The sequence below is a fragment of the Hyaena hyaena genome, unplaced genomic scaffold (genome assembly GCF_003009895.1).
Source record: "Hyaena hyaena isolate Hyena2069 unplaced genomic scaffold, ASM300989v1 scaffold_319, whole genome shotgun sequence".
Classification (NCBI taxonomy): Eukaryota; Metazoa; Chordata; class Mammalia; order Carnivora; family Hyaenidae; genus Hyaena; species Hyaena hyaena.
Window position 1 is genome coordinate 99772 of NW_024080951.1, and position 21333 is coordinate 121104.

The following is a 21333-nucleotide window of genomic DNA, read 5'->3' on the forward strand; positions in this document are numbered from 1 at the left end:
GTGGTACTTCCACGCTTTGGCTGTTGTGAAGAAGGCTGCCATGACCACAGTGGAGAAATAGCCCTTTGAATCCCTGCTTTCAATTCTTTTGGGTCTTCACCGTCTTTCAGGCCAAATGGGTGAATGGGGTAAAGCTACTCTAGTGTAGGCTTTCCCAAATTCTTCATGTTATGGCTTCCATAGGAAATGTTTGTTTGGCACCCTGACATAACAGAATCATGGAGGTGACTCATCCAGGCTCCATTGAGGGGGCTGAAGGGATCCCCCTCACAGCACACACTGGATGCATCTGGCAGGGAGCTCTCTGCTTTGGACAACTCAACTCACCAGTTCTTATTTCTTCTTCTTATTTATTTTTGTTAATTTACATCTAAGTTACTTAGCATACAGTGCAACAATGATTTCAGGAGTAGAATCCAGCAGTTCATCCCCTACGTATAACACCCAGTGCTCCTCCCAACAAGGGTCCTTCTTCATACCCTTGCCCACTTAGCCCTACATCCTCTCTCCCACAACCCCTCCAGCGACCCTCAGTTTTCTATATTTAAGAGTCTCTTATGTTTTGTTTCCCTCCCTGTTTTTATACTATTTTTGCTTCCCTTCCCCTATGTTCATCTGTTTGTATCTTATATTCCACATATGGGTGAAGTCATATGATACTTGTCTTTCTCTGACTAATTTCGCTTAGGATGATACCCTCTAGTTCCATCCACGTGGTTGCAAATGGCAAGATTTCCTTCTTTTTGATCACTGAGTAATACTCCATCATATATATCTACCACATCTTCTTTATCCATTCATGTCAGTGGACATTTGGGCTCTTTCCACACTTTGGCTATGGTCGATAGCACAGCTATAAACGTTGGGTACATGTGCCCTTCGAAACAGCACATCTGTATCCCTTGGATAAATGTGCAGTTGCTGGGTCATAGGATAGTTCTATTTGTAATCTTTTGAGGAACCTCCATACTGTTTTCCAGAGTGGCTGCCCCAGTTTGCATTCCCACCAGCAGTGCGATAGAGTTCCTCTTTCTCAGCATCCTCGCCAACATCTGCTGTTGCCTGACTTGTTCCTGTTAGCCACTCTGACAGGTGTGAGGTGGTGTCTCATTGTGGTTTGGATTTGTATTTCCCCGATGATCAGTGATGTCGAGCATCAGCTCACCAGTTCTGACCCCCAGGAGCAAGTGGTGCATGGTGTATAGTTGTTCTAGGTGTGGCTGGCAGGGTGACGTGTCCTGAAGAGGCTTGTCACCTCCTCTCTGCCCACACCTCCCCCCCTCAGAGCACCTGGCCATTTGTAGCTGCAGAATGAGAGACATGGGACCTTAGAGCCCCCGGCTGCAGCTACTTGGAACAGAACACTGAAGCTGGTATCGCAAAATCTTTACGGAGCTAGAACGAGGTTAGGACACCGAGGCAGAAGTGAGGGGTGGGAGGGAGTGGAGCTGGAAGAAGGCGTCAACATGGTGCCTGAGGCCGCCACTTGGAGGCAGCTATGAGTGAAAGCCGAGCTGAGGAAGCAGTCTGTGCTGAAAAGAGAGACAGAAGCAATGTCCAGAGCATAGTAGGGGGCAGGCGCCTGGAGGGAAAGGAGAGGGGGGTGATGGAGAGGAGGAGGGGAGGGAGAAGTTGCCTCAAGACGTTTTCTATGAGGCTCAACTGGCCATTTTGCATTTTGCTTTTGTGACCTCTGTTTTTCCAGTGAGAATCTTCTCCCCTGGAGGTGGTTGGGTGGGTTTCCGTGCCTTGATGGTGTGGGAGGTTGGGACCTGCTGGGAACGGAGGTTGGTGGGAGTGGTGGGGGTGTGGGTGTGGGAATTCAACAAAGTGGCCACCAACACAGCACACCATGCTTCGTTTTGAAATAGTTTATTAATCTGTTTGGCCAAACAGGTAATGGAAACTGAGAATAATAATCTGCTAAAAAGTTCAGGTCACGAATGCCCCTTTCCCCTATGAAACGAAAGACTCCATGGGTAACAGAGTGCACCATTGGGTTATGACAACATTTCAAAATAAGGTTTCCATTTCGTATGTAACAATGTAAACTTCAAAAATAGTAAACTCTAACCCCCTTGTCCCTCTTTACAAGATCTATCACAGATAGAAGTTTTCTGGCAGACCTAGATTGTGTACGTAAACAGCCTGGTGCTTTAAAAGTTTCATAAAAAGGTTTACAGGTTCAGGAAGAAATTTTTCAATCTTGGTCGTGAAGTGAAAGCAATCAGCAATCCACCTCCGGCACAGCCTACCTTGTATGTGCATTGCACACTGCTAACCATGTACCATTACACCGGTCACCGGCTCGTCATTTTTTGTACACATACACACACACATATAGTTTTATTGGTTTCTAAAGATTTTTACATCTAAATGATAAGACGGCGCCAGTGACTTACAATGTCACCTCGCTTCACATAGGTAAAGACGAAAATTCTGTAGAAGGCACTGTAATTTCTCGCGCATGATCTTACACTGGGGCCAGCTGGGGCTTGGACGTCTCTTTCCCTCTCTGTCACCCGGCTCGGGCCTGTCCCCCTCCAACTGTCGGCCCGAGGTTAAGTCCACAGTCGATGGGTTCCAAAGTCCGTTTTCCTTTTCCGCGTCACCTCTTGACATCCTCATCCGTCCCTCCGTCCGTCCAGATTAACTGAACAGTTAGCTTTTGGTTCATTGAGATCCCTTAAAATTAAGAATACAGCTCTGGTATAAAACAAAATATGACCCTACCATAGCTGAAAAGTAATCACAGTGTGCAATGTAATTTTTCAGTTGCTAAGATTCAGAACACTTGGCCCTGCCTCTCGTCATCCCCAAGACAACCAATGCCAGGGTAGTCGTAACCAGCCTTACATTCATTGAAAAAGGGCCGAGAGGCCCTTCTGGTCTCTTTCATCTTGAATTGGTAACCTTAGGTGAAAGGTCTGATGTGGAAAAAGTGCAAGCAAATTGGACATGCCAATAAATACCATATAACTTACCGCAGATTACCGGAACTGTACAGGTATGTACACCTTACCGAAGTGAGGGACCCCCGCCAGGAAGAGACCCCCCCCCAAGTCACTAACAACGAGCGTGAGCGTTCGCCCCAGAGTTCTGGGGGGCCTCGGTCAGCGGGCAAACGAAGGGCGGGCTCTTCTGTTCTTGCTCTGAGGTCCCGAGCCCGGGTCTGCGGCGCCCTCCGCCGTCTCCTCCTTCTTCCTCACTTTGAGGCGGGTGAGCAGCTTGATCAACCAGACATCCCACTCCTCGGGCAAGAGCAGGAGGAGGAAGCCCAGGCCGATGATGATGATGGCGATGACCCGGACCCCGTTGAAGACGATCTTACTGGTGTAGTGATCAACCACTGCACGGGACACAGAAAAGCCGGGTTACGGGGAGGTGAGCCCGGCGCAGGGCCGGGGCGTCTCCTCGTGCGGGCCGGCAGGAAGTGGTCTTCCTTGACCACAGAATCTTCCTCGGTGTGGCTTTGTTCCTTGCGGGCAGGGACTGCCTCTTAATTTTAAAACACCGCCTTGGTGTGAAGCCTGGTGCTTGTATCTCACTTCCTCAAACTGACCCAGCACCTTAGTTCAGACACTGATTTATGTGACAGACAAAGCAAATGGCAGGGGGCAGTTGGACAGACACAGACACACACACACACACACACACACCCTGAAGATTAATTTTGGCCACCCCTGGGTGGCAGGATAATGAAAACACTATGACTTTCTTTATTTTTTTGGTACTTTTCATGTTTTCTACGATGACAGTTTATACTTGTAATTTAAAAGCGTCATTTCCCAATATATGCATATATACAGTTTGAAGACCAAACTCACACTGGTGTTTTGAAGATAATAGAGACAATTTCTTGTTCTGCCCCAGGCCATCATTAGCAGGAGGCTCTAAAGCTACCTGGGCTGTCACTGACTATTCAAGTTTATTAAAGGTCCACGGGGCATAGGGCTCATACCTCACCCACATCGGGTGAGGGAACACAGGATTAAGGGGACATCAAGGTTTTTCTTTTTTCTTTTTTTGGTTTTATTTCCCTGTTTTCTTAATTAAAACCAGACAAAGCAAATTTGGAGGCCACCTTCTACACAAGAGATGCCAACTGCTTTCTTTTAAATCACTCGGTGAAAGAGCGTTTGCTGACTTAGAGCACGCCGCCTTTGAAAACCACCTTGCTGGCCTGCAGTCTGCCAACTTTCCACCTCTGGGTCCAGGATGTGGCCCTGGGCATGGCCTGGCTCTGTCCTTCTCCCTCACGGGCCTCCACTTTCCCTGCCCCCCCCCCAACCTCCCCTCCCTCTCACCTTGTCTATAGGACAGGCAGAGAAAGACAAAGGGATAAAAGTTAAAACTGAAAAAAAAAATTGTTAGTAGCCCTTTTGTGGAATTAAAGTGCCTCTTGTATCTCACTGTAATTCAGCAAGGCTTTAATTTTTAATAATGGCAGAACATTCTGTGAATTCGACAGACGGGGGATAGTCAATTAGCCGGGCCCGTGGGCTGCGCCAGGGACAGGCATCAGGGAGAGTCGGGCAACCACCCAAAGGCTCTGCTCTGACACAACAGGTAATGGCAGACTTCTCTGCTCCTCTCTTCCGATTGAAAATGGAATGCGATCCCTTCCTTTGAGGCATAATCAAACCCCTTATGTTGCAGGCGAGTAATGAGAAATGATCCTGATCTCTCTCTCAAACACCTGGCTGTATGATACGGTGAAAGTGAGCACCCATCTAGGAGCCACCTGTGATCTGCCTTCTCGCAGGTAGAACACCATGACTATAAAGATGCCGTAAGGGGTGGGCGTAAGTTGAGAAGCTATTTTTCAGGAGGGAGCAGCGTTTGGAGGCTCACAGTCTAGACTACTGTTTACTGGCTCTCCGGAGGCTCTGGAGCATTCAGCCTTTTGAGATGTTGACTGAGGAGAGGTACTACCTTCACATTTAGGGGAGACGCGTGGAGGCCCAGCGAGGTGATGAGTTGGGACCACCATCGTTCAGGTGGGCAGAGTGGGTGCCAACATCCCAGCCAAACCTTTTCCCACACACTGCCCTGAAACCCCTAGAAGGGTCTGGGGCCTCATGAGGCCTCCACAGACCATGTGGGACAGGAGCGGCAAGGAACCAGATCATGGGAAAAGGCGTAGGAAGTTGAGAGCTGTTCTGCCTACTGACGCCATATTGAACAGGACAAGGGGTTGCCACTCCCCGGGGGCTAATCCTCTAATGGCCTGGCAGAGGGAGAGTTCTGGAAGTGGCTTTGGAGGGAGCTGTACCAGGGCCAAGGGGGTGAGTGCTACGGAGAGAACAGATTTCCAAACCCTTCTTTGGCTAAGAACAGGTTATACAGGGACATCAGGTGTGAGGAGGGGACTCTAAAATTCCCACTGGAACGAGCCAGGAAAGGAAGAAGGTGAGGGGCCGTTGGCAACACATTTTGGAAGAGCTGCCAACTTGGTGCATTGGTGAGTCCCCAGCGGAAAACAAAGCAAGGTCCCGAGTAACCGGGGAAAGGGCGCTCGCTTTCTCGCTGTGCCTCTTCAGTCTGTAAACTCTTCACTGTAACCCTCACACCCTGAGCACATTTTCTGCCCCAGGAAGTCACTTACAAAAATTAAATTTTTTTCCTGCTATTTTTCCATACTTATTATTATATTAATGATATTCGTCTCTGGTCCTCACGCCAGTTAGCACTGAGATGGCTTGAGACTAGCTGTACTTTGGTGTGCTAAGTGAAAATCCGTGCATTCCGGAGAAATACCATATATGTGACAAACACCAACATTTTTGTACCTAAGTGCTCACTTTCTTTTGGTTTTTAAAGTTTATTTATTTATTTTGAGAGAGTGAGCACACCTTACTCTCTCTCTCAAAATAAATAAATACAAGTAGGGGAGGGACAGAGAGAGAGAGAAAGAGAGAGAGAGAGAAAATCCCAAGCAGGCTCTGTGCTGTCAACGTGAAGCCTGATGCAGGGCTTGGTCCCACGAACTGTGAGAACATGACCTGAGCTGAAATCAAGAGTCAGACCCTCAACTGACTGAGTCACCCAGGCGCCCTAAGTGCTTTCTTCCTATACAGAAGGTTAAACATGCTTTCCATAGCAGGCACAGCAAGAGGGTCTGTGAGTATGCGTGTTTGTAAGTTGCATACGTGTGTGTGAGTGTGTGTGTGTGTGTGTGTGTGTGTGTACGTGTACAAGCAAATATAGGAAGCCATACAGGCTTACCTGCATTTACAGGTACACTGAGGACGATTCCAACAGACATCAGAGTGGGATACGTAACAGCAATTCCAAAATTTAATACAATATTGAATGCTGAAATAAAGAACAGAAAAAGGGGGTTATTCGTGACTGGTCCTGAACTTTACAGCCTCCCCGGTCTGTCCCACCCCCCCTTCTCTGATGAGGCTGGAGTCACAGGAGTTACCACTGCCCTTTGCTCTGACTCAGTGACTTGGGTGGAGATTAGGGTCAAACACTCTGATTATGTAGCCTCCCCCCCTTCCCTGAGCTCTGAAGAAAGGAAAGGCACTGGAAAAGAGGGCTGGGGGCACCCTACTCACCCTACATCCCAGTGCGTTTTGCCAGCAGTGACTATGGGCAGGTGCTTTGGGTCATGCACTGTTAGATGGAAACTGGGCAAGGCACCTTCTTGGCTACTTTTCTGCCTAGGACCAGCCTTCCATCAAGTAATGGTGATGCTGGTATTAACCGTAATGGTAACTGATAATATTAATTGGACATTGATGCATATCAGACAATGTTCTAAGAACTCTGCACGTATTATTTGCCAATTCCCTCCCGGTCCTATAGGGATTATTCTGTTCTCAGCAGGTCAGATGCACCACTATTCAGAGGGGCAGTGACTATGGCTACTACTGCCTCGACTGTGGCTCTGAATTAGAATCCAGGGCCATCTTTACCAAGACTTAACAGTCTTTAAAGACTCAACGATCTTGAAAAGCCCAGGGAACTTAAGTGTAAGAAGAAAATGGTTTTCTTCTTCAGGGCACGGGTTTCCAGATCCCAGTCCTGCTCATCCATCCCCGCTTCTGACGGCGGGCATTCGGACAGGGCGCTGGCCACTTACTCAATAAGAGGACTGAAAATCCACAAAGGTTGCCCCATGGAATGTCATCGAAAGAGCTCCAGTATTCCACTTTGGTAAAGTAGAGGATGATGGGAATACAGGTGATGAAGAGGATGTTAAACACACCCAAAATGGACAAAAATAAGGCGGCTTCTCCGAACTTAGCACTGCCCAGGAGGAGCTTGAACAGAACCTGCCAGAGAAAGCAGAGGAGGGTGGGTGAAGGCTCGCCCCGGATGTCCCCTTGTCAGGGGAAGTAGAGTACACCTGATAAGGCTGGGCTGGACCACAGGAGAGCAGCCACGTAATGGGTAAATCCTACCTCACTAGGCTTCCTGGAGAAGGTGGTGGGGTGTGACCTATGAGCACCTGTACACATATCCAAATCTCAGTAGTGCCACAATGGAGAGTTCTGGATCTCTGGCCTCAGAGAAGGCATCTGCAGGGCTCATGGGTTTTCACTCTAGGCTTGATTTGTCTCTGTTGTGTTCATTTAATGTTTATTTATTTTTCAAAGAGAGAGACAGACACAGAGCACAAGTGGGTAAAGGCTGAGATGGAGAGGGAGACACAGAATGGGAAGCAGGCTCCAGGCTCTGAGCTGTCAGAACAGAGCCAGCCGTGGGGCTCGAACTCACGAGCCATGAGATCACGACCCAAGCCAAAGTCAGATGCTCAACTGACTGAGCCCCCCAGGTACCCATGTCTGTGCTGTATTCATGATATGACATCTCAGCTTCAGAGAGTCTGAAGATGAGGAAGCCACAGGCATTAGAAGTGGCTGCCATGACGACACAGTCCTCTTGCGGATCTCTGACTCTGCACAACACAGCTTGACCCCAGCAGAAAGAGCTTTGACTGAAAAAACATTTTCTACAAATCGAAGGCAGAGGGACTTTAACACTCACAGCTCATCTCTGCTCCATCCCACCATCCCGTTCCAGAAACGGCATGGATTATAGTGGAATGCGTCCCACTCTGATTTCTTACACCTGTTCTTGTTTGTACGTATTTCAAGTGTGTGAGGGCCGGAAAGAGACGGATAGAGGTGCCTGGAGTGGCCGGGAAGCTGGGATTATAGAGGCAGCGGCCCCCGTGTTCAGGGAACGATCCACAACCAGGGAACTAACTGATGTGAGTCCAGCTTGAGTCTCTTCCTTCTCTGCCTGCTTCTTCCTTTTTTCAGCCAGTTCACAAATCCTTCAGGTATTTCTGGGCATACGTGCAAGGAGCATGAAAAGGGAAATAAATTGCTTATGGCCTTCCACCCACTGGACCCTCTGAGTAAAGATGGGGCAGTGGACGAGATGGGTCATGGGAGTAGAAATCAGCATTATTTGTGTTCATTGTGGATTGACTGCATTTCCGTATGCTCTCTGCTTCCCATTAGCACGCAGTTGATTGAGTGTGGCCTTGTCCTATTTTCTGCATTTGAATAGTGGCTTTGAAGTCTCAGAGTGGTGTGGGCCTATCGCATCCTTGTGGCGAGCTGCATTCCAGAGAAGGGAGATGGCGTGTGCGCATCTCTCTGTGGGCAGTGAGGGCGGGGAGCTGATGAAGGTTGGGAAGGCACAGTTATTTCGCATCCCAAAACCACAAAACATTTTATGCATAGAGCTGGGAAAAAGGTGCCTTTTCTTATACCTCTCTACCATACTTCCTTCTCTCTGTCCTCCTGTCTGGATCCACAAAAGGCCAGTAAGTCTCAAAGCTAAGTCCTCACTCCTCATTGAATCTTCCAGGTCGGGTTCCCAGCTTGGAGGCCAGAGACTATTTTGCATTCTTCACCGTGGATATAAAAGAAGGAGAGAGGAAGAAAGGGAAGGAGGAGCGAGAGCAGTCAGGAGCCATGATGGGGTGGGGAAGGAGAGAGCAGGGATCAAAAATGGTCCCATTCAGGGGCACCTGGGTGGCTCAGTTGGTTAAGCAACTGACTTCGGCTCAGGTCATGATCTTGAGGTTCATGAATTCAAGCCCCTCATCGGGCTCTGTGCTGACAGCTCAGAGCCTGGAGCCTACTTCCCATTCTGTGTCTCCCTCTCTCTCGGCCCCTCCCCTGCTTGTACTCTGTCTCTCTCTCAAAAATAAATGAACATTAAAAAAAAAATTTTTTTTTAAATGGTCTCATCCAGATCTGCAGTTGGGACATGCTTTCCAGTGCTTCCCAACATTTTGTCAAAAATACATTATCATTCCCATATCGTAGTTGTTTCTTGGATCTCTGGGTGGTGCTTAAAATGCATTATGAATTCATGCTGAGCAAAAACCATGTGATAAGAGATTTCACTGACAAGGCTGCACCAGATATTTAAATCTTCACATCGAACCTGGTGGAAAATTATCTCCCCAAACACTGAAGCGGCCCTTTAGGGCCCCTGATACTCTCCAGTCCTTGCCAAACAATGAAGTCACTAAAATCTGACACTGCCGATCCACTGTTCCATCTATGTTATCCCTAGTACTGCAAAGATATGGCCGTTGATGGAAAGATCTAGAGAGCCAAAGCCAAGAACGGGTGCACGCCTCCATTACTACAAGTCTGTTTGCTGCTCATCTTAAAACCAAGTGCCATCAAGGCGCCCCAAAAGTGCCGGGCCAGCCATGCAGAGGCCTGCTGTTCTCTCCTGGGAAAGCTCAGAGAGCTTGCCCCGCACACACTTACCTTGTAGAGGGCAGACATGGATGCAGAGCCCACCACCAGCGCTATGCCGATGACCGAGTGGCTGTGGAAGCCATCCGCATAGGTCATCATCACGATCCCAGCGATGGCGAGGATGGCGGCCACAATCTGGACAGAAGGAAGAAGACAGCGGTGAGGGTAGTGGTGGGAAATCTGATGGGCCGCCAGGGGGTGAATGAGGTAGAAAAGCTCATGGAAGTTCAGTAATGGGAGGGAAGGGAAAGGGAAGACCTCCTTTCCAGGTCTCTGGAGAATGAGCGAGGTCTCTGCTCTTGCTCAGTAAAGCTTGGTGCCACCAAGGAACCTGGGATGGTTGGCCGCAAGGAGACACGCTGAGGCCCAGCATCCTGTGGTGACCCGTCACTGTCAGCCTCGGGAACCACAGGGGAGGTGGCCAGAATGCCAACAGCGGTTTGGCCGTGACAAGGCTTGGTAGACAACATCTGGAAATCGCCTCAGTTCCTTCCCAACCTTCTGAAGGCGCCTCATGTGATCTTGCTTTTACTCACTTTGTATCTCAACAGAGAGAGGGCACAGATCTTGGCCCCGTTAACTCGCCAGCAGTAGGGTCTTCTGATAGAGCAAGTGTCATGTGCCAAAGGGCAACAGTGTCCTAACCCTGGGGGCGCAGCTCCTTTTCTTAGCTGCTGCAGGGCCATCCCTCACTCTGCACCCTCTTAATCCTGTCATTATCCGGATACAGACTTCTTGAGTTGAATGGCCGTTCCAGGGAGATGTACACGTTCCTGCCATTGCGCACAATAAGACTGTCGGATGACCCAGGGGACTAGCTCCGTGGGATAACATTTCGCCAAGGAGGAATGCATCAGCACAGAGAATAAGGACACGTTTGAACCCGAGGTGGTCAGGGAGCTACCTAAATGTCGCTGGTGTGAAGTGCGGAGGGGGATGCTGTAAGCAAAACACGGGGAGGCCGGAACAAATGTGTGCAATACAAGTTTACACTACTGGATTCACTGAGCACTTTCTCTTAACGGATCATGCAAACTGACCTCGGCTACCTGCAACAATATCAGACAGTCGCCATTTACTAACTCGGTGGTCACGGGAGAAGTGTTTTCTACGTATTTTCTCATTTAAATCTCAGAGTAGGTAGATATGATCATTCATTTCATTTTGTAAACGTGAAGATTTTGGCTCAGAGAGGCTACGTAACTCGTCCAAGGTCAAAGCCCTGGTGTGTGGCTGAGCCGGGACGCCAAATTTCAGGTCTGTCTGATTGCAAAGTCTAAACAGGAAAGGATGGTTCACGTAATATGCCGCCGTCAACCACACTCTCTGAGAGTTGAACGGAGGTTTCCTTTGCGGCTTAAACATAACATGTTCAGGTTAGTGAAGGGTAATGTGGTTGAGTCTCATGCAGTGTGAGTTACCTATTTCTGGTATATTCCTTATGCAGTACTTCCTTGTCATGGTAAATCTGTGCCTAGAACACAGAGGCTCTGGAGGGAGCAGGTGACGGTCGTTTGCTAGAGAAGACCAGGCAGGCCTGTGTCTGCCTACTTGTCCTTTTCAGGGTTAGGAACTCGCTGTCACTGAGAGGCTTCATTCTGCATCGTCCCTTGAATCTATTGCATATTCAAATGCTACCCGTACTGTGCACAACTGGTCACGTAGAGAAAGAAACAGAGATAGTAAGACAATAAAGGAGCTTCTTCCCCCTTCATACGAAGAGAGGGGCAAGCGATAAGGCCGGCAGCGGAAGAGGGTGGCTTCTGGTCCAGGGGACACACGCACAGTGTGCTGCCTGGAACAGTTCAACCTGGCTGGGCATTGAAGGTCCGCAGATAGAAAAATAACTAGAAAAAAGAGGGAGGGAAGAAAATAGCTGCATGTCGGATGATTCGGTGCAGCTCCAAAGGCAGTTGAGGCTTTTCAAACTTGGGGCTGAAGTGTCAAGGAAACGAAGGAGATCAGGGGCTTCTTTTCTCCCGAAGGCTTAGCAGGCTGGTCTCCAGCCTCTTGCTCTGCCTTCCCTACTGGTTAAATAATGAAGGGCTGAAAGCTTCCGCCTGGGCTGTGCTGTGCAGAAGAGCAGAGGGAAGGGGCTGGAGGGGTAACAGGGAGAGCCTTCCAGTCAGTACTTGGGGAGTCGAGGCCCCAAGAGTTCATGCTGACAGGTGGCCCCAGGGGACTGTGGGTCTCCTCCCAGCTCAGACCTCCAGTTCTCCTCCTGGGAGTCTCTGACACAAGTCACCGGGGACTCCCGTGAGCTCCACTGTAAGCACCCGTTCTCCTGGCACCAGCAGTCCTGATGGGACCCCCTAGCCTTGAGCCTGGGGCGCACCCACAGTGCTGGAGCTCAGCTCACTCTTCATGCCCCCCGACACAGGGCAGGGCTGAAACACCCTATGGATCTGGGGCGCGGAGCCTGGAAGTCCTTCCTCAAGATGGACATTTCTTTCAAGATCCTAGTTCTGTCTTTCAAAAATATGTGCAGGGGCGTCTGGGGGGCTCAGACCATTAAGTGTCCAACTTTGGCTCAGGTCACCATCTCATGGTTCGTGGGTTTGAGCCCCGCATTGGGCTCCGTGCTGACAGCTCAGATTCTGTGTGTGTGTGTGTGTGTGTGTGTGTGTGTGTCTCTCTCTCAAAAATAAATGTGAAACATTAAAAAAATTTTTTTTAAATGCGTGCATACTTTACGTTTATATCGTAACATATCTGGGGTTCTTGGTTTACACCTGGAAATGTTTCGTTGCGTATTTCCTGCATTACGATGTACTTTCCGGGAAGGCCAGACACGCCTGTCCTGTGGTTTCACATGCCCCTTGTCGTCTAGATCAGGGTGTCCCTGGGGGAGAATGCTGAGTTTGAGGAGAAAATAAAGCAAAGTAGACAGCTGAATTTCCCCCGGGCCTCCTTTCTCCCACCTTCCACCACCCCCTCCATGTAGCCCATTGACCTGTTCCTAAACAGGGACTCAGGGCTTCAAACTGATGGGTGACGGTGGCTCTAAGACCAACAAGGGTGAGAGCCACCATCCCTTCTTCAGCTGGAGGGGGAGGGGACTGAGACACAGGAGACACCGAGGCCAGGGTGGTGCCAATTACCCTCTTACTGGTGGCCTTGCTTCGCATGGTGACCCCACCAGAGCCTGCCTGGCCCCCGTGGGCTCTGAATTCAGAACCCCAGCCACTCAGTGATGTACCCTGCTTCCCTCGTGGCCACACTGTCCCCTCTCCCATGTCAGGCTGAGGGGAAGGAGGTAAAGCCCTCGAGCATCTAGGCGGAACGCCGGGTGCAGCACTGTAGAGTTGGGCCACCTCTCAGATGGGCTCTGCTCTCCCCTCTGCCCAGACCGCGATGGGCTACACGCCCTCTGCCCAACTGAGCCCCGGGTGCTACACTGCGGATGTGGACAGTCGGGGGCAATTTTGAGGAATGGAAAGGACACATTTTAAATATACTTTCCCTAACTCTAACCCTCCCAGCTCCTGACCACTCTTCCCCACTCAGACTATGGGAGTTTGGTGGGGATCCTCTCTCTAGGTGACTCCTCCGATTTCAGAGCATGGGAAGGGGCTGGCTGTAAGCCCTGAAGTGCTCCCCCATGCTCTGGGTCATCCCCCGGCTGTGCTCAAGCGGCAGGGGGCAGCCTCCCAAACAGAAGGCAGTCAGATCCGAAGTTGGAGCTACCGTTTGGAAATGGCCCCTTGGGCGGCACCGAGAAGCACCGTCATATTGCAAACATCGGCTGGAATCTGAAATGGGAGCTGGTCTTTGGAAAAAGCATGGGATCCCCAGGAATGGGCTGTTGGGACTCGGGGGACCACGTGATGAGCTCTCAGCTTGCTGTCTTGCTTCTGCCTCAGTCCCTCCTGGCTAGAAAGCCCCAGCTACCACAGTTATGACCAGATGCTGAGGAAACAAAAGATCCCATCTTCCGTTTCCATCGAGAAGCGGGTCTCACCCAGACAAGGCTTCTTTATCCAGCTGCTGAGCACAGCTGGGTGGGTCTCGGCTTTAGGAGAGGCCATTCTTCACACCCTGAGTTCTACCTGCTTTTGTTCAACCGCTGCTTTCGCTACACAAAACTGCCTCCTTAGACATTTGTCAGCTTCCGGGACTGTCGCCAGAAGAACGGAGCTGATCCAACAAAGCCCTCCAGTCGAGAAGGAATAATCAAAATAACAATGCTGGGAAAGATAACAGTTACTGGGTTTTATGTGCCAGGCACGCATCATCTTATTTTATTCTCACAACTGTCCTATAAAACGAGTAATGAAAGCTCGGAGACGTTAAGTAACTTGCTCAAGGCCTAACAGCTTGTAAGAATGGAATCAAGGCCCAAAGCCTAGTCCCTCAAGTCTAGATTAGAGCATCTCCCTATTGCATCAGAAACCCTGAATCTGGAGAGTCGGGGGGGACATACGGAAAGCCCATCTAAGCACAGGTCAAAGTCGACATAGTGGCCAACTTGAGTTGTTTTCAACAGCCACCTCTGATGCCTGAAGTGGCCAGATCTCCCCGGCGTGAGAAGATACGTTTGCCTCTTCTTGGTCAGCCCATGTGACCTGGAACAGTTGATGTTTTCCACGAACCACAACCCTTGCGATGCGAGTAACTGTCGTAATGATGCAGATCCTCTGTGCAGTCTGTTCCCATAAACATAAAGTTGATGCTCCTTCGTCTTATATCTGTGTGACTCTCCACCTCAGATGCTCAGCCCCCAGGATGGGGAACACTGTCTGTTTCCTTCAATGTCTGGAACTTTCGTGCTGGCTAACCCAGCAGTCAGGGGAATCTAAAAGAACGCTTGCACCAGTTAGATTTTATCTTGGACCTAGGTTTCCACCTGTTACCAAGGGGGAAGTTTCCATCGCTCTGACCGCTGCTGGGGTCTCACGGATTTTGCTAGCTCTCTGAATTCTTAAAGAGGAGAAGAGGGGAATATACCATGACTTGGAGTGGGAAGATCTTGGATGGCGGGTGGGGGGGTCACAAGCTTCTCAGAGGAGTAATGCTGATTAAAGAGACCACAGCTGAACAGCACTTTACAGGTTACAAAATTTCATTGCCGACCCCAGCTTCTGGGACCCTCATTTCAGTGCTGGCCTAGTGATGGCTTCAACACAAAATTTTGTTCAGTATAAAGTGGTCAGGACGGACCGAACTGACCAAGTGGCAAGGACGGCTAGACAGGATTGTAGTTCAAGGGATGTCAGGGGACAAAACCCTCCTATCCATGAATAGCAACAAAGAAAAGATCTGGGTGTGCCATCTTGTCCTCTATGAGTGTAGGAGGGTTTCAAGTAGTTTCCCACCTACTTCTCTTAAGCTCAAAAAAAAAAGGAATATCCAACTTAGGTGCGGAATTCACCTTGAAGTTTCTCTTCCCAATTAATAGAGTCTCATTTGGAATTTTCTTTGGACATCAGAATCAGGTCGAAGAGCTTCCTGAATTCCCTTGGCACGTTGCATCAAAATAAAGTCACAGTGGGACCCAGGTCACTGGAGTCTGCCGTGTCCAGTCAGGTAGGCTGTTGAATAGATTACTGCTGGAAGTACTTGTGTTTCTTGTGGTGATGTATTAGATCATTTATTTGCTGAAAGCTTTTCTGGGTGGTAGCACAGCGAGTGAGTTTTAATTCCAAAATTAACACTGAGCCTCAAAACAAAATTTCCCCCGACTGCAAGCTAAAAATACTACTCAGCAGTTGACTCATGTCCCCACTGCTGTTTGAGTAACTAGGTGGGTGTGAATCCTCCATCAGGGTGATGTCATTGTTCCCAGGACAATGAGCAAAGGACACAGTGGAGGGCCTGGAGTGGAGGCTGCCCCTTGCTGGATGCCTCTGTGGTTCACGGTCACGGGGCTGCCCATCAAAAGGGCTCTCAGCTGCATGGCCGGCCCACATGGCCTGAAGGTGCAGGAAGGAGTAAGTGATGTGCCCTGTCAACTAGCTGCGTGGCCAAATCTTTTGTGCTTGTTCACGGCGTGGTGATGGGGCAGTAGCAGCTCCTGGCCACCAGAGGGAGGCAAGCAGAGGCCATCAGGATTCTGTCAACTGAACTGTCACCTCGTGCTTTTATTCAGGGTGAGTCCCTTGCTTTAACACCTGAGAGTTGATAGTGCATTTGTCATATTTCACACAACTGTTATGCAATTTGACTGGCTGAGTTTGACTAGCTCTTGACGGAATTTACTAAGTCTCGGATCTGATCCAACAACACGAGGTAATTCAAAGGACAGAACCACCCTCTCCCTTCGCCTGGGGTGTGAAGGAGATGAAACTGGCCCTCTACAATCTGGATTTAGCCTAAGTGTATCTGGCCCACTTTGGCTTGTACACACGGTCCAGACAAAGGGCCAACAAGACTACACACATATGTATGTGGATGCGGAAGGATCCTCAGGCTTTCGGATGCATCCTAAGCAAAGGGTGACAAGGTTAGCAGAGGGCTCCAGGCTGGAGGGCACTGCTGCCCAGGAGAGAGAGAGAAAGCACGCAGAGAGGAAATGCATCACTATCCCCTGGGCGGGTCCCCAACTGGCACAAACTGTAGGGAATGCTTGTTGGAATGCTTGAAATGAACGGTGCTTTAATGAATGCTGGTCTAGGATGGTTTGCAAGCAAGAGAGTTTGCAAGGCACACCAAGAACTGGGCCCTCAGCCGGGGCCCCCTTTTCTGCTTCAAATCAGAAGGGAAGTGGTCAGCAGTTTATGCTTATGATGCAGCGCATGGAGCTAAGCAAGCCAATGGGCAGGTTTTGGTAGACATGATCGAGCGAGGGAGGAAGACAGAGAATAAGGAACTTACCCTCACTCCCATGAACCTGTCCCTGAGAACGATCCATGAGAGCAAGAACACAAAAGCTTTGTTGCAGCAGAATAAGACGGAGACATCCGTAGTGTTTATTTTCTTTATTGCATGTAAGTACAGGTAGTTTGTGAGTGTCCAAAGAACACCAAAGGGTGCTGCCTTTGTAAAAAACACCTTCAAAGTCAAGCCATTGTCTCCAAAAAATCGACAGCATTCCCTAAAACAAGGAAAGAGAGGCAGTGTTATTATATTCTTGGGTTGAGACAGATCATTTTTCCCCCTATACCCATTTTTAAAGCAAATGAGGAAGGGGTGGGGTCGCTTCTTATTATGTTTTTAGGAACATCTATTAAAAAGCCCTTCAACCTATCACTTTGGTCCATTGAAGAAAATGTCCCACGATGATGGTCTGACATCATAGATTATTCTTTCTGCTCATGCTAAGTTTGGAACTGATGGTTCTAGACAGAAGGTGGTGGAGTGTTGGGCTTATCTGATCTGAAGAAGGCCCAGTTCCATGGCGACTGTCCGAGGAATTCTTTTACCTGCTTATTAAGAGAAGGAAGTCACTAGATCTTTTTTTGGGAGGCAGGGAGGGAAGAATACTTGAAGAGAGCTCACTAAAACATATTTTAAAAAAAATTTACCTTGAGCTGGAATTGTCTCCGGCCAGGCAGGGGCAATCATTTTTTGGGCGCATCTCATACATTTTGGCTATAATATAAGTGGTGTTAACTATCTATGCATTTTCTCCATGAGGTCGTTTTTTAGGGTCTGTCCTTCCACCATATTGAAGTTCATGTCTCCATGCCACCTAAGAAACTAGCACAGATTCAAGAGCTCAGCATCTGAACAGAGAGCGAGCTGAGGAAACACTTCTAGAAGGAGGTTTTTGAATGCCCTTCTGGATTTCAGGGGAAAGGACCATGAGTGTATGAAACACCATTTCAGAAAAACAAAGCCAGCTTTCCACACACAGAAGAAGAAGACAGTAGAGGAGGCCGTGGGGTAGACAGAGAGGACCAAGCCCTGAGAGGGACGTGGTCTTCAGAGAGCCTGCTGTTGCCAGGACTTCCCTGGGAGCCAAGGTCATTGCTCTGCTGCCCTGACAGCCAGACAAAGGGATGGATGAACAAGGAGCCTGGCTCCCATGGCTGTCAGTGCCCAGGCTCACAGATTGGGCCCAGTGCAGCTGATGCACGAGCGAGGGAGGACGGGAGTGAGAGAAAAGAAATAACTAGCGTGGGGGGCGATAGCTGTAGTCTATGCCACTTAAAATTAAAATGCAGCAGAAGAGGAGGAAAATTAAGAGCAAGAGTCAAAGGGGATTTGGTGTGATTTTTAATTTAATTTGTTCTTATAATTAATCCAAAATGCAATCCACCTTTGCTCATTACTCGACTGTGGGATTGCCACAGAAGAAACAGCGAAACTCATGTTCTTTCGCTGAACTCAGCCCTCTGTTGCTTCTAAACCAGCACCAGAGGAAACATCTGAATCTCTGATGTTACCATGAGACCGGTTCAACTGAAATGATCCCAATTTGGCTTTATATAGACGAAACTCTCATCTGATAGGTTGATGTTTCTGCTGCTGCATGATTTTCATACAATATTACAGTGGAATTTCTCTATGGGGTTTTCTTGAGTCTCTGTTTATGGAACAGTCTTCTTTTCTTCAGGGGCGATGACCAAGGATGGCTTCCTTCATGTTTGTGTCTGACAGCAGCCACAAAGTGGTGTCAGTACTTTCAGCATGATCAATAGGAAATACAAATTAAAAATTTGGTAATGTTTGTTTATTTTTGAGAGAGAGAGACAGAGAGAGACAGAGACATGTGAGTGGGGGAGGGGCAGAAAGAGAGAGGGAGACATAGAATCCGAAGTAGGCTCCAGGCTCTGAGCCATCAGCACAGAGCCCAACGCAGGGCTCGAACCCATGGACCTCAAGATCTTGACCTGAGCTGAAGCTGGATGCTTAACCAACTCAGCCACCCAGGAGCCTCAGGAAGTACAAATTTTAACTCTACTTAGAGGTTACCCTTCTTAAGGGAGCACTATAAAGGTAGGATTTCCAAGTTTCCCTGACTCACTATTATAAAAAATGATTCATGCTGTGGTAGGGTCCATCCAACGTTAGTTGGACATCTTATGTCTTCTCTGAGAATCTGTGAGTAATTCTTCCAAAGTGTGATGGTTGTAGAAGTGGTGGGGAAGGGGGATCCATCCTGGAGATGGAAAAAACAAGATTTCTGGGCCCAGTAGAGTTCGTTTGGCCCTTTGTGGACTTGTGGCTGGGACAGTACAGTTCAGATGGGTAGATCTGGGATCTAAGGAGACCAAGATGATTGGCCCTGAGCCAGTGAACCTTGTGCTGTTTTAAGACCAAAGGCTGTATGCTAATCTATGTCAGGTTGATTGCCCATGTGTATCCTTGATTGCAATGGACCCAAGGGAGATGATGAGCACAAATTCATTTCTTCCAGATACCTCTTCTTGGTACACAAAGAATAGAGTACGGTAGATACTCTCTTGACTTGTTTTTGCTTAAATGATATGACAGTTGAATGCCCTTCTTCCTTTGGCAGACCAAGTGCTCAAGGCTGGCAGGTTATTCTCCAGCATGCCCAAGCCCTCTGCTTCCTACCAACTGAGTCATGTGTTGGCCGAGATTTAGATATTGTTTGTTTCCAATCCTGTTTGTGCCAATTGTTCTTGGTTATTTCAACTGCATAATTTATTAGATATTTCCTAAACCAATGAAATATAGTGAGAAAAGAAAGTTGTGTTTTCCCTATGAAATCTAAGTTGAGAATTTCAGGGAAAAGTCAATAAAAGTCACTAAAATATTGCTCATGAATAACCCAACTAGGATAGCCTGGCTCAGTGGAATTAGGATGGCCATTTTTTTCAAATCAATAAGCACTTATTTATCACTTGTTGTATTCACAATTCTAGACAAGGCACTCTGGCTGCTCTAGAACAAGTAAACAGTCCTTCCTTGGTTTCCTCAACAGAACTGATTTCCTCAACAGAAAGCAATGCACATTTAAATATAATTACATATTAGATGGTGTCTAATTATAACAATGCCACAGAATTCATGTTTAAGGGAGAGATTTAAACTGATTGGACAAGGCCTCACACAAGATACGGATTTTGACCTGAACACTCAAGGATAGGTAGGATTTATAGTAAGGGATGGGGGAGAGAGAATGTCCTTGGAGAGAGAAGAAATTGTATCAATGAAACAAAAACAAATGGCTATAAAAAGGAGATAATATTGGAAATTAAATAAAAGACGGTTAAATTAAAAAGATTAAATAGAAGAGTTGGAATATAAAGCCAAGATCTCTCATGAGAGAGGGGAGTGGGGGGGGGAAGACACAGAGAGAGAGAGAGAGAGGAGAAAGGTAACATTAGAAGGTCAGGTCATAGGGTCCAATATTAAACTGAAAGAAACTACAGAAAGAGAAAATGGAAAAAATGAAGTGGAGAAAATTACAAAAGAAATAATTCAAGAAATCCTTTTTAGAAATGTAGGATATGAATCTTCGTAACCAAAGGGCCTACCAAGTACCAAGCAAAATGGCTGAAGAAAGAACCAAAGCAAGGCACATATTTGTGACATGAAGGGATAAAAATAAAATGTAACAGGATCCTAAGAGAAAGAAAAACAAAAAGGTCCAAGGGGTGGCAAATTGTAATAGCATCTGACATCTCCACAACCACAATGGAAGCTATACAATGATGATTTCAGCATTTTTCAAGGGCCATTTTTTTTGGCAAGCCGGAATTCTATAACGAGCCAAACATCAATTAAATGGGACAGGAAGATAAAGATATTTTCAGTTATGCAATATTCAAAAACATGGTCTCCCTTACCGTTAGAGGATAGGCTGCACCAACACAGGGGTGTAAACCAAGAAAGAAGAAGATATGGCAGCAAGAGGCATGGGTCCAACACAGGCAAGAGTGAAAGCTAGTCCCAGGAGAGGGCTCCACGGCACCTCACATGGGGCTCTGGGAATGGAGTCTCTAAGGAAGTCTTGTGATCACACCAACACAGAGACTCTATTGGCAGGTTATTGAGATGGCAGAACATTTAGGGAAAAAAATATCAATCGTTAATGGAAATCGGGGAAAATGAGACAAAAGAGGCAAATTTTACTGGCCAGATAAATGACAGGTTGTTCACAAAAGGGGACAGAGTCGCTGAGCAATATTTGCATGGTTATAATAATGAAAACACTATTAAACAAACATTATGTGAGGGAAAGGAATCAGGGAAAGCGGGTATAGAATGGGACAGAAATCAGTAGATGTCTACATTGAAGAAACATGGAGATAAGAATTTTACAGAAATTGGCATAAATACCTTAAGAATCGGGAGTGGCTGAGAGTGAGGAGGTATGGACAGGGGCTGCTATTTTTATTCATAATTCTTTTACTACTATTTTACTTTTCCAAAATACATGTATTAAATTGCCAAAACTAAAGAATAAAAAATTGTTTAAAAACACGTAAGAGAGGTCAAGGTCGCTGGGGCTGACGATGAAATATGAGTGCTCTCAGACAGTTCTGAAGAGTGTAGTTTGAAGACCATAATTACAGAGACACCTTGCAAGGTACCGATAAAGATGCTGTAGCCCAGGGGCGCCTGGGTGGCTTAGTCGGTTAAGCGTCCGACTTTCGCTTGGGTCATGATCTCGCGGTTCGTGGGTTCAAGCCCCGCGTCGGGCTCTGTTCTGACTGCCAGCTCAGAGCCTGGA

The 21333-nt window shown here is 47.9% G+C and overlaps 1 protein-coding gene across 1 annotated transcript in view; it reads right to left on the reverse strand.

Moving 5' to 3' along the window:
* Window positions 1-1856: 1856 nt before the first annotated feature.
* The window catches only part of SLC35F3 (solute carrier family 35 member F3), a 115580-nt gene continuing 96103 nt past the window's right edge, over window positions 1857-21333 (reverse strand). Inside the window, exons 3-7 of the mRNA XM_039248838.1 lie at window positions 16560-16779; window positions 9756-9881; window positions 7094-7286; window positions 6229-6318; window positions 1857-3349 (exon numbers count right to left, since the gene is read on the reverse strand). Coding sequence (XP_039104769.1) covers window positions 3114-3349; window positions 6229-6318; window positions 7094-7286; window positions 9756-9881; window positions 16560-16779 — 865 coding nt within the window. The 3' untranslated portion in view covers window positions 1857-3113. The remainder of the gene's footprint in view (window positions 3350-6228; window positions 6319-7093; window positions 7287-9755; window positions 9882-16559; window positions 16780-21333) is intronic.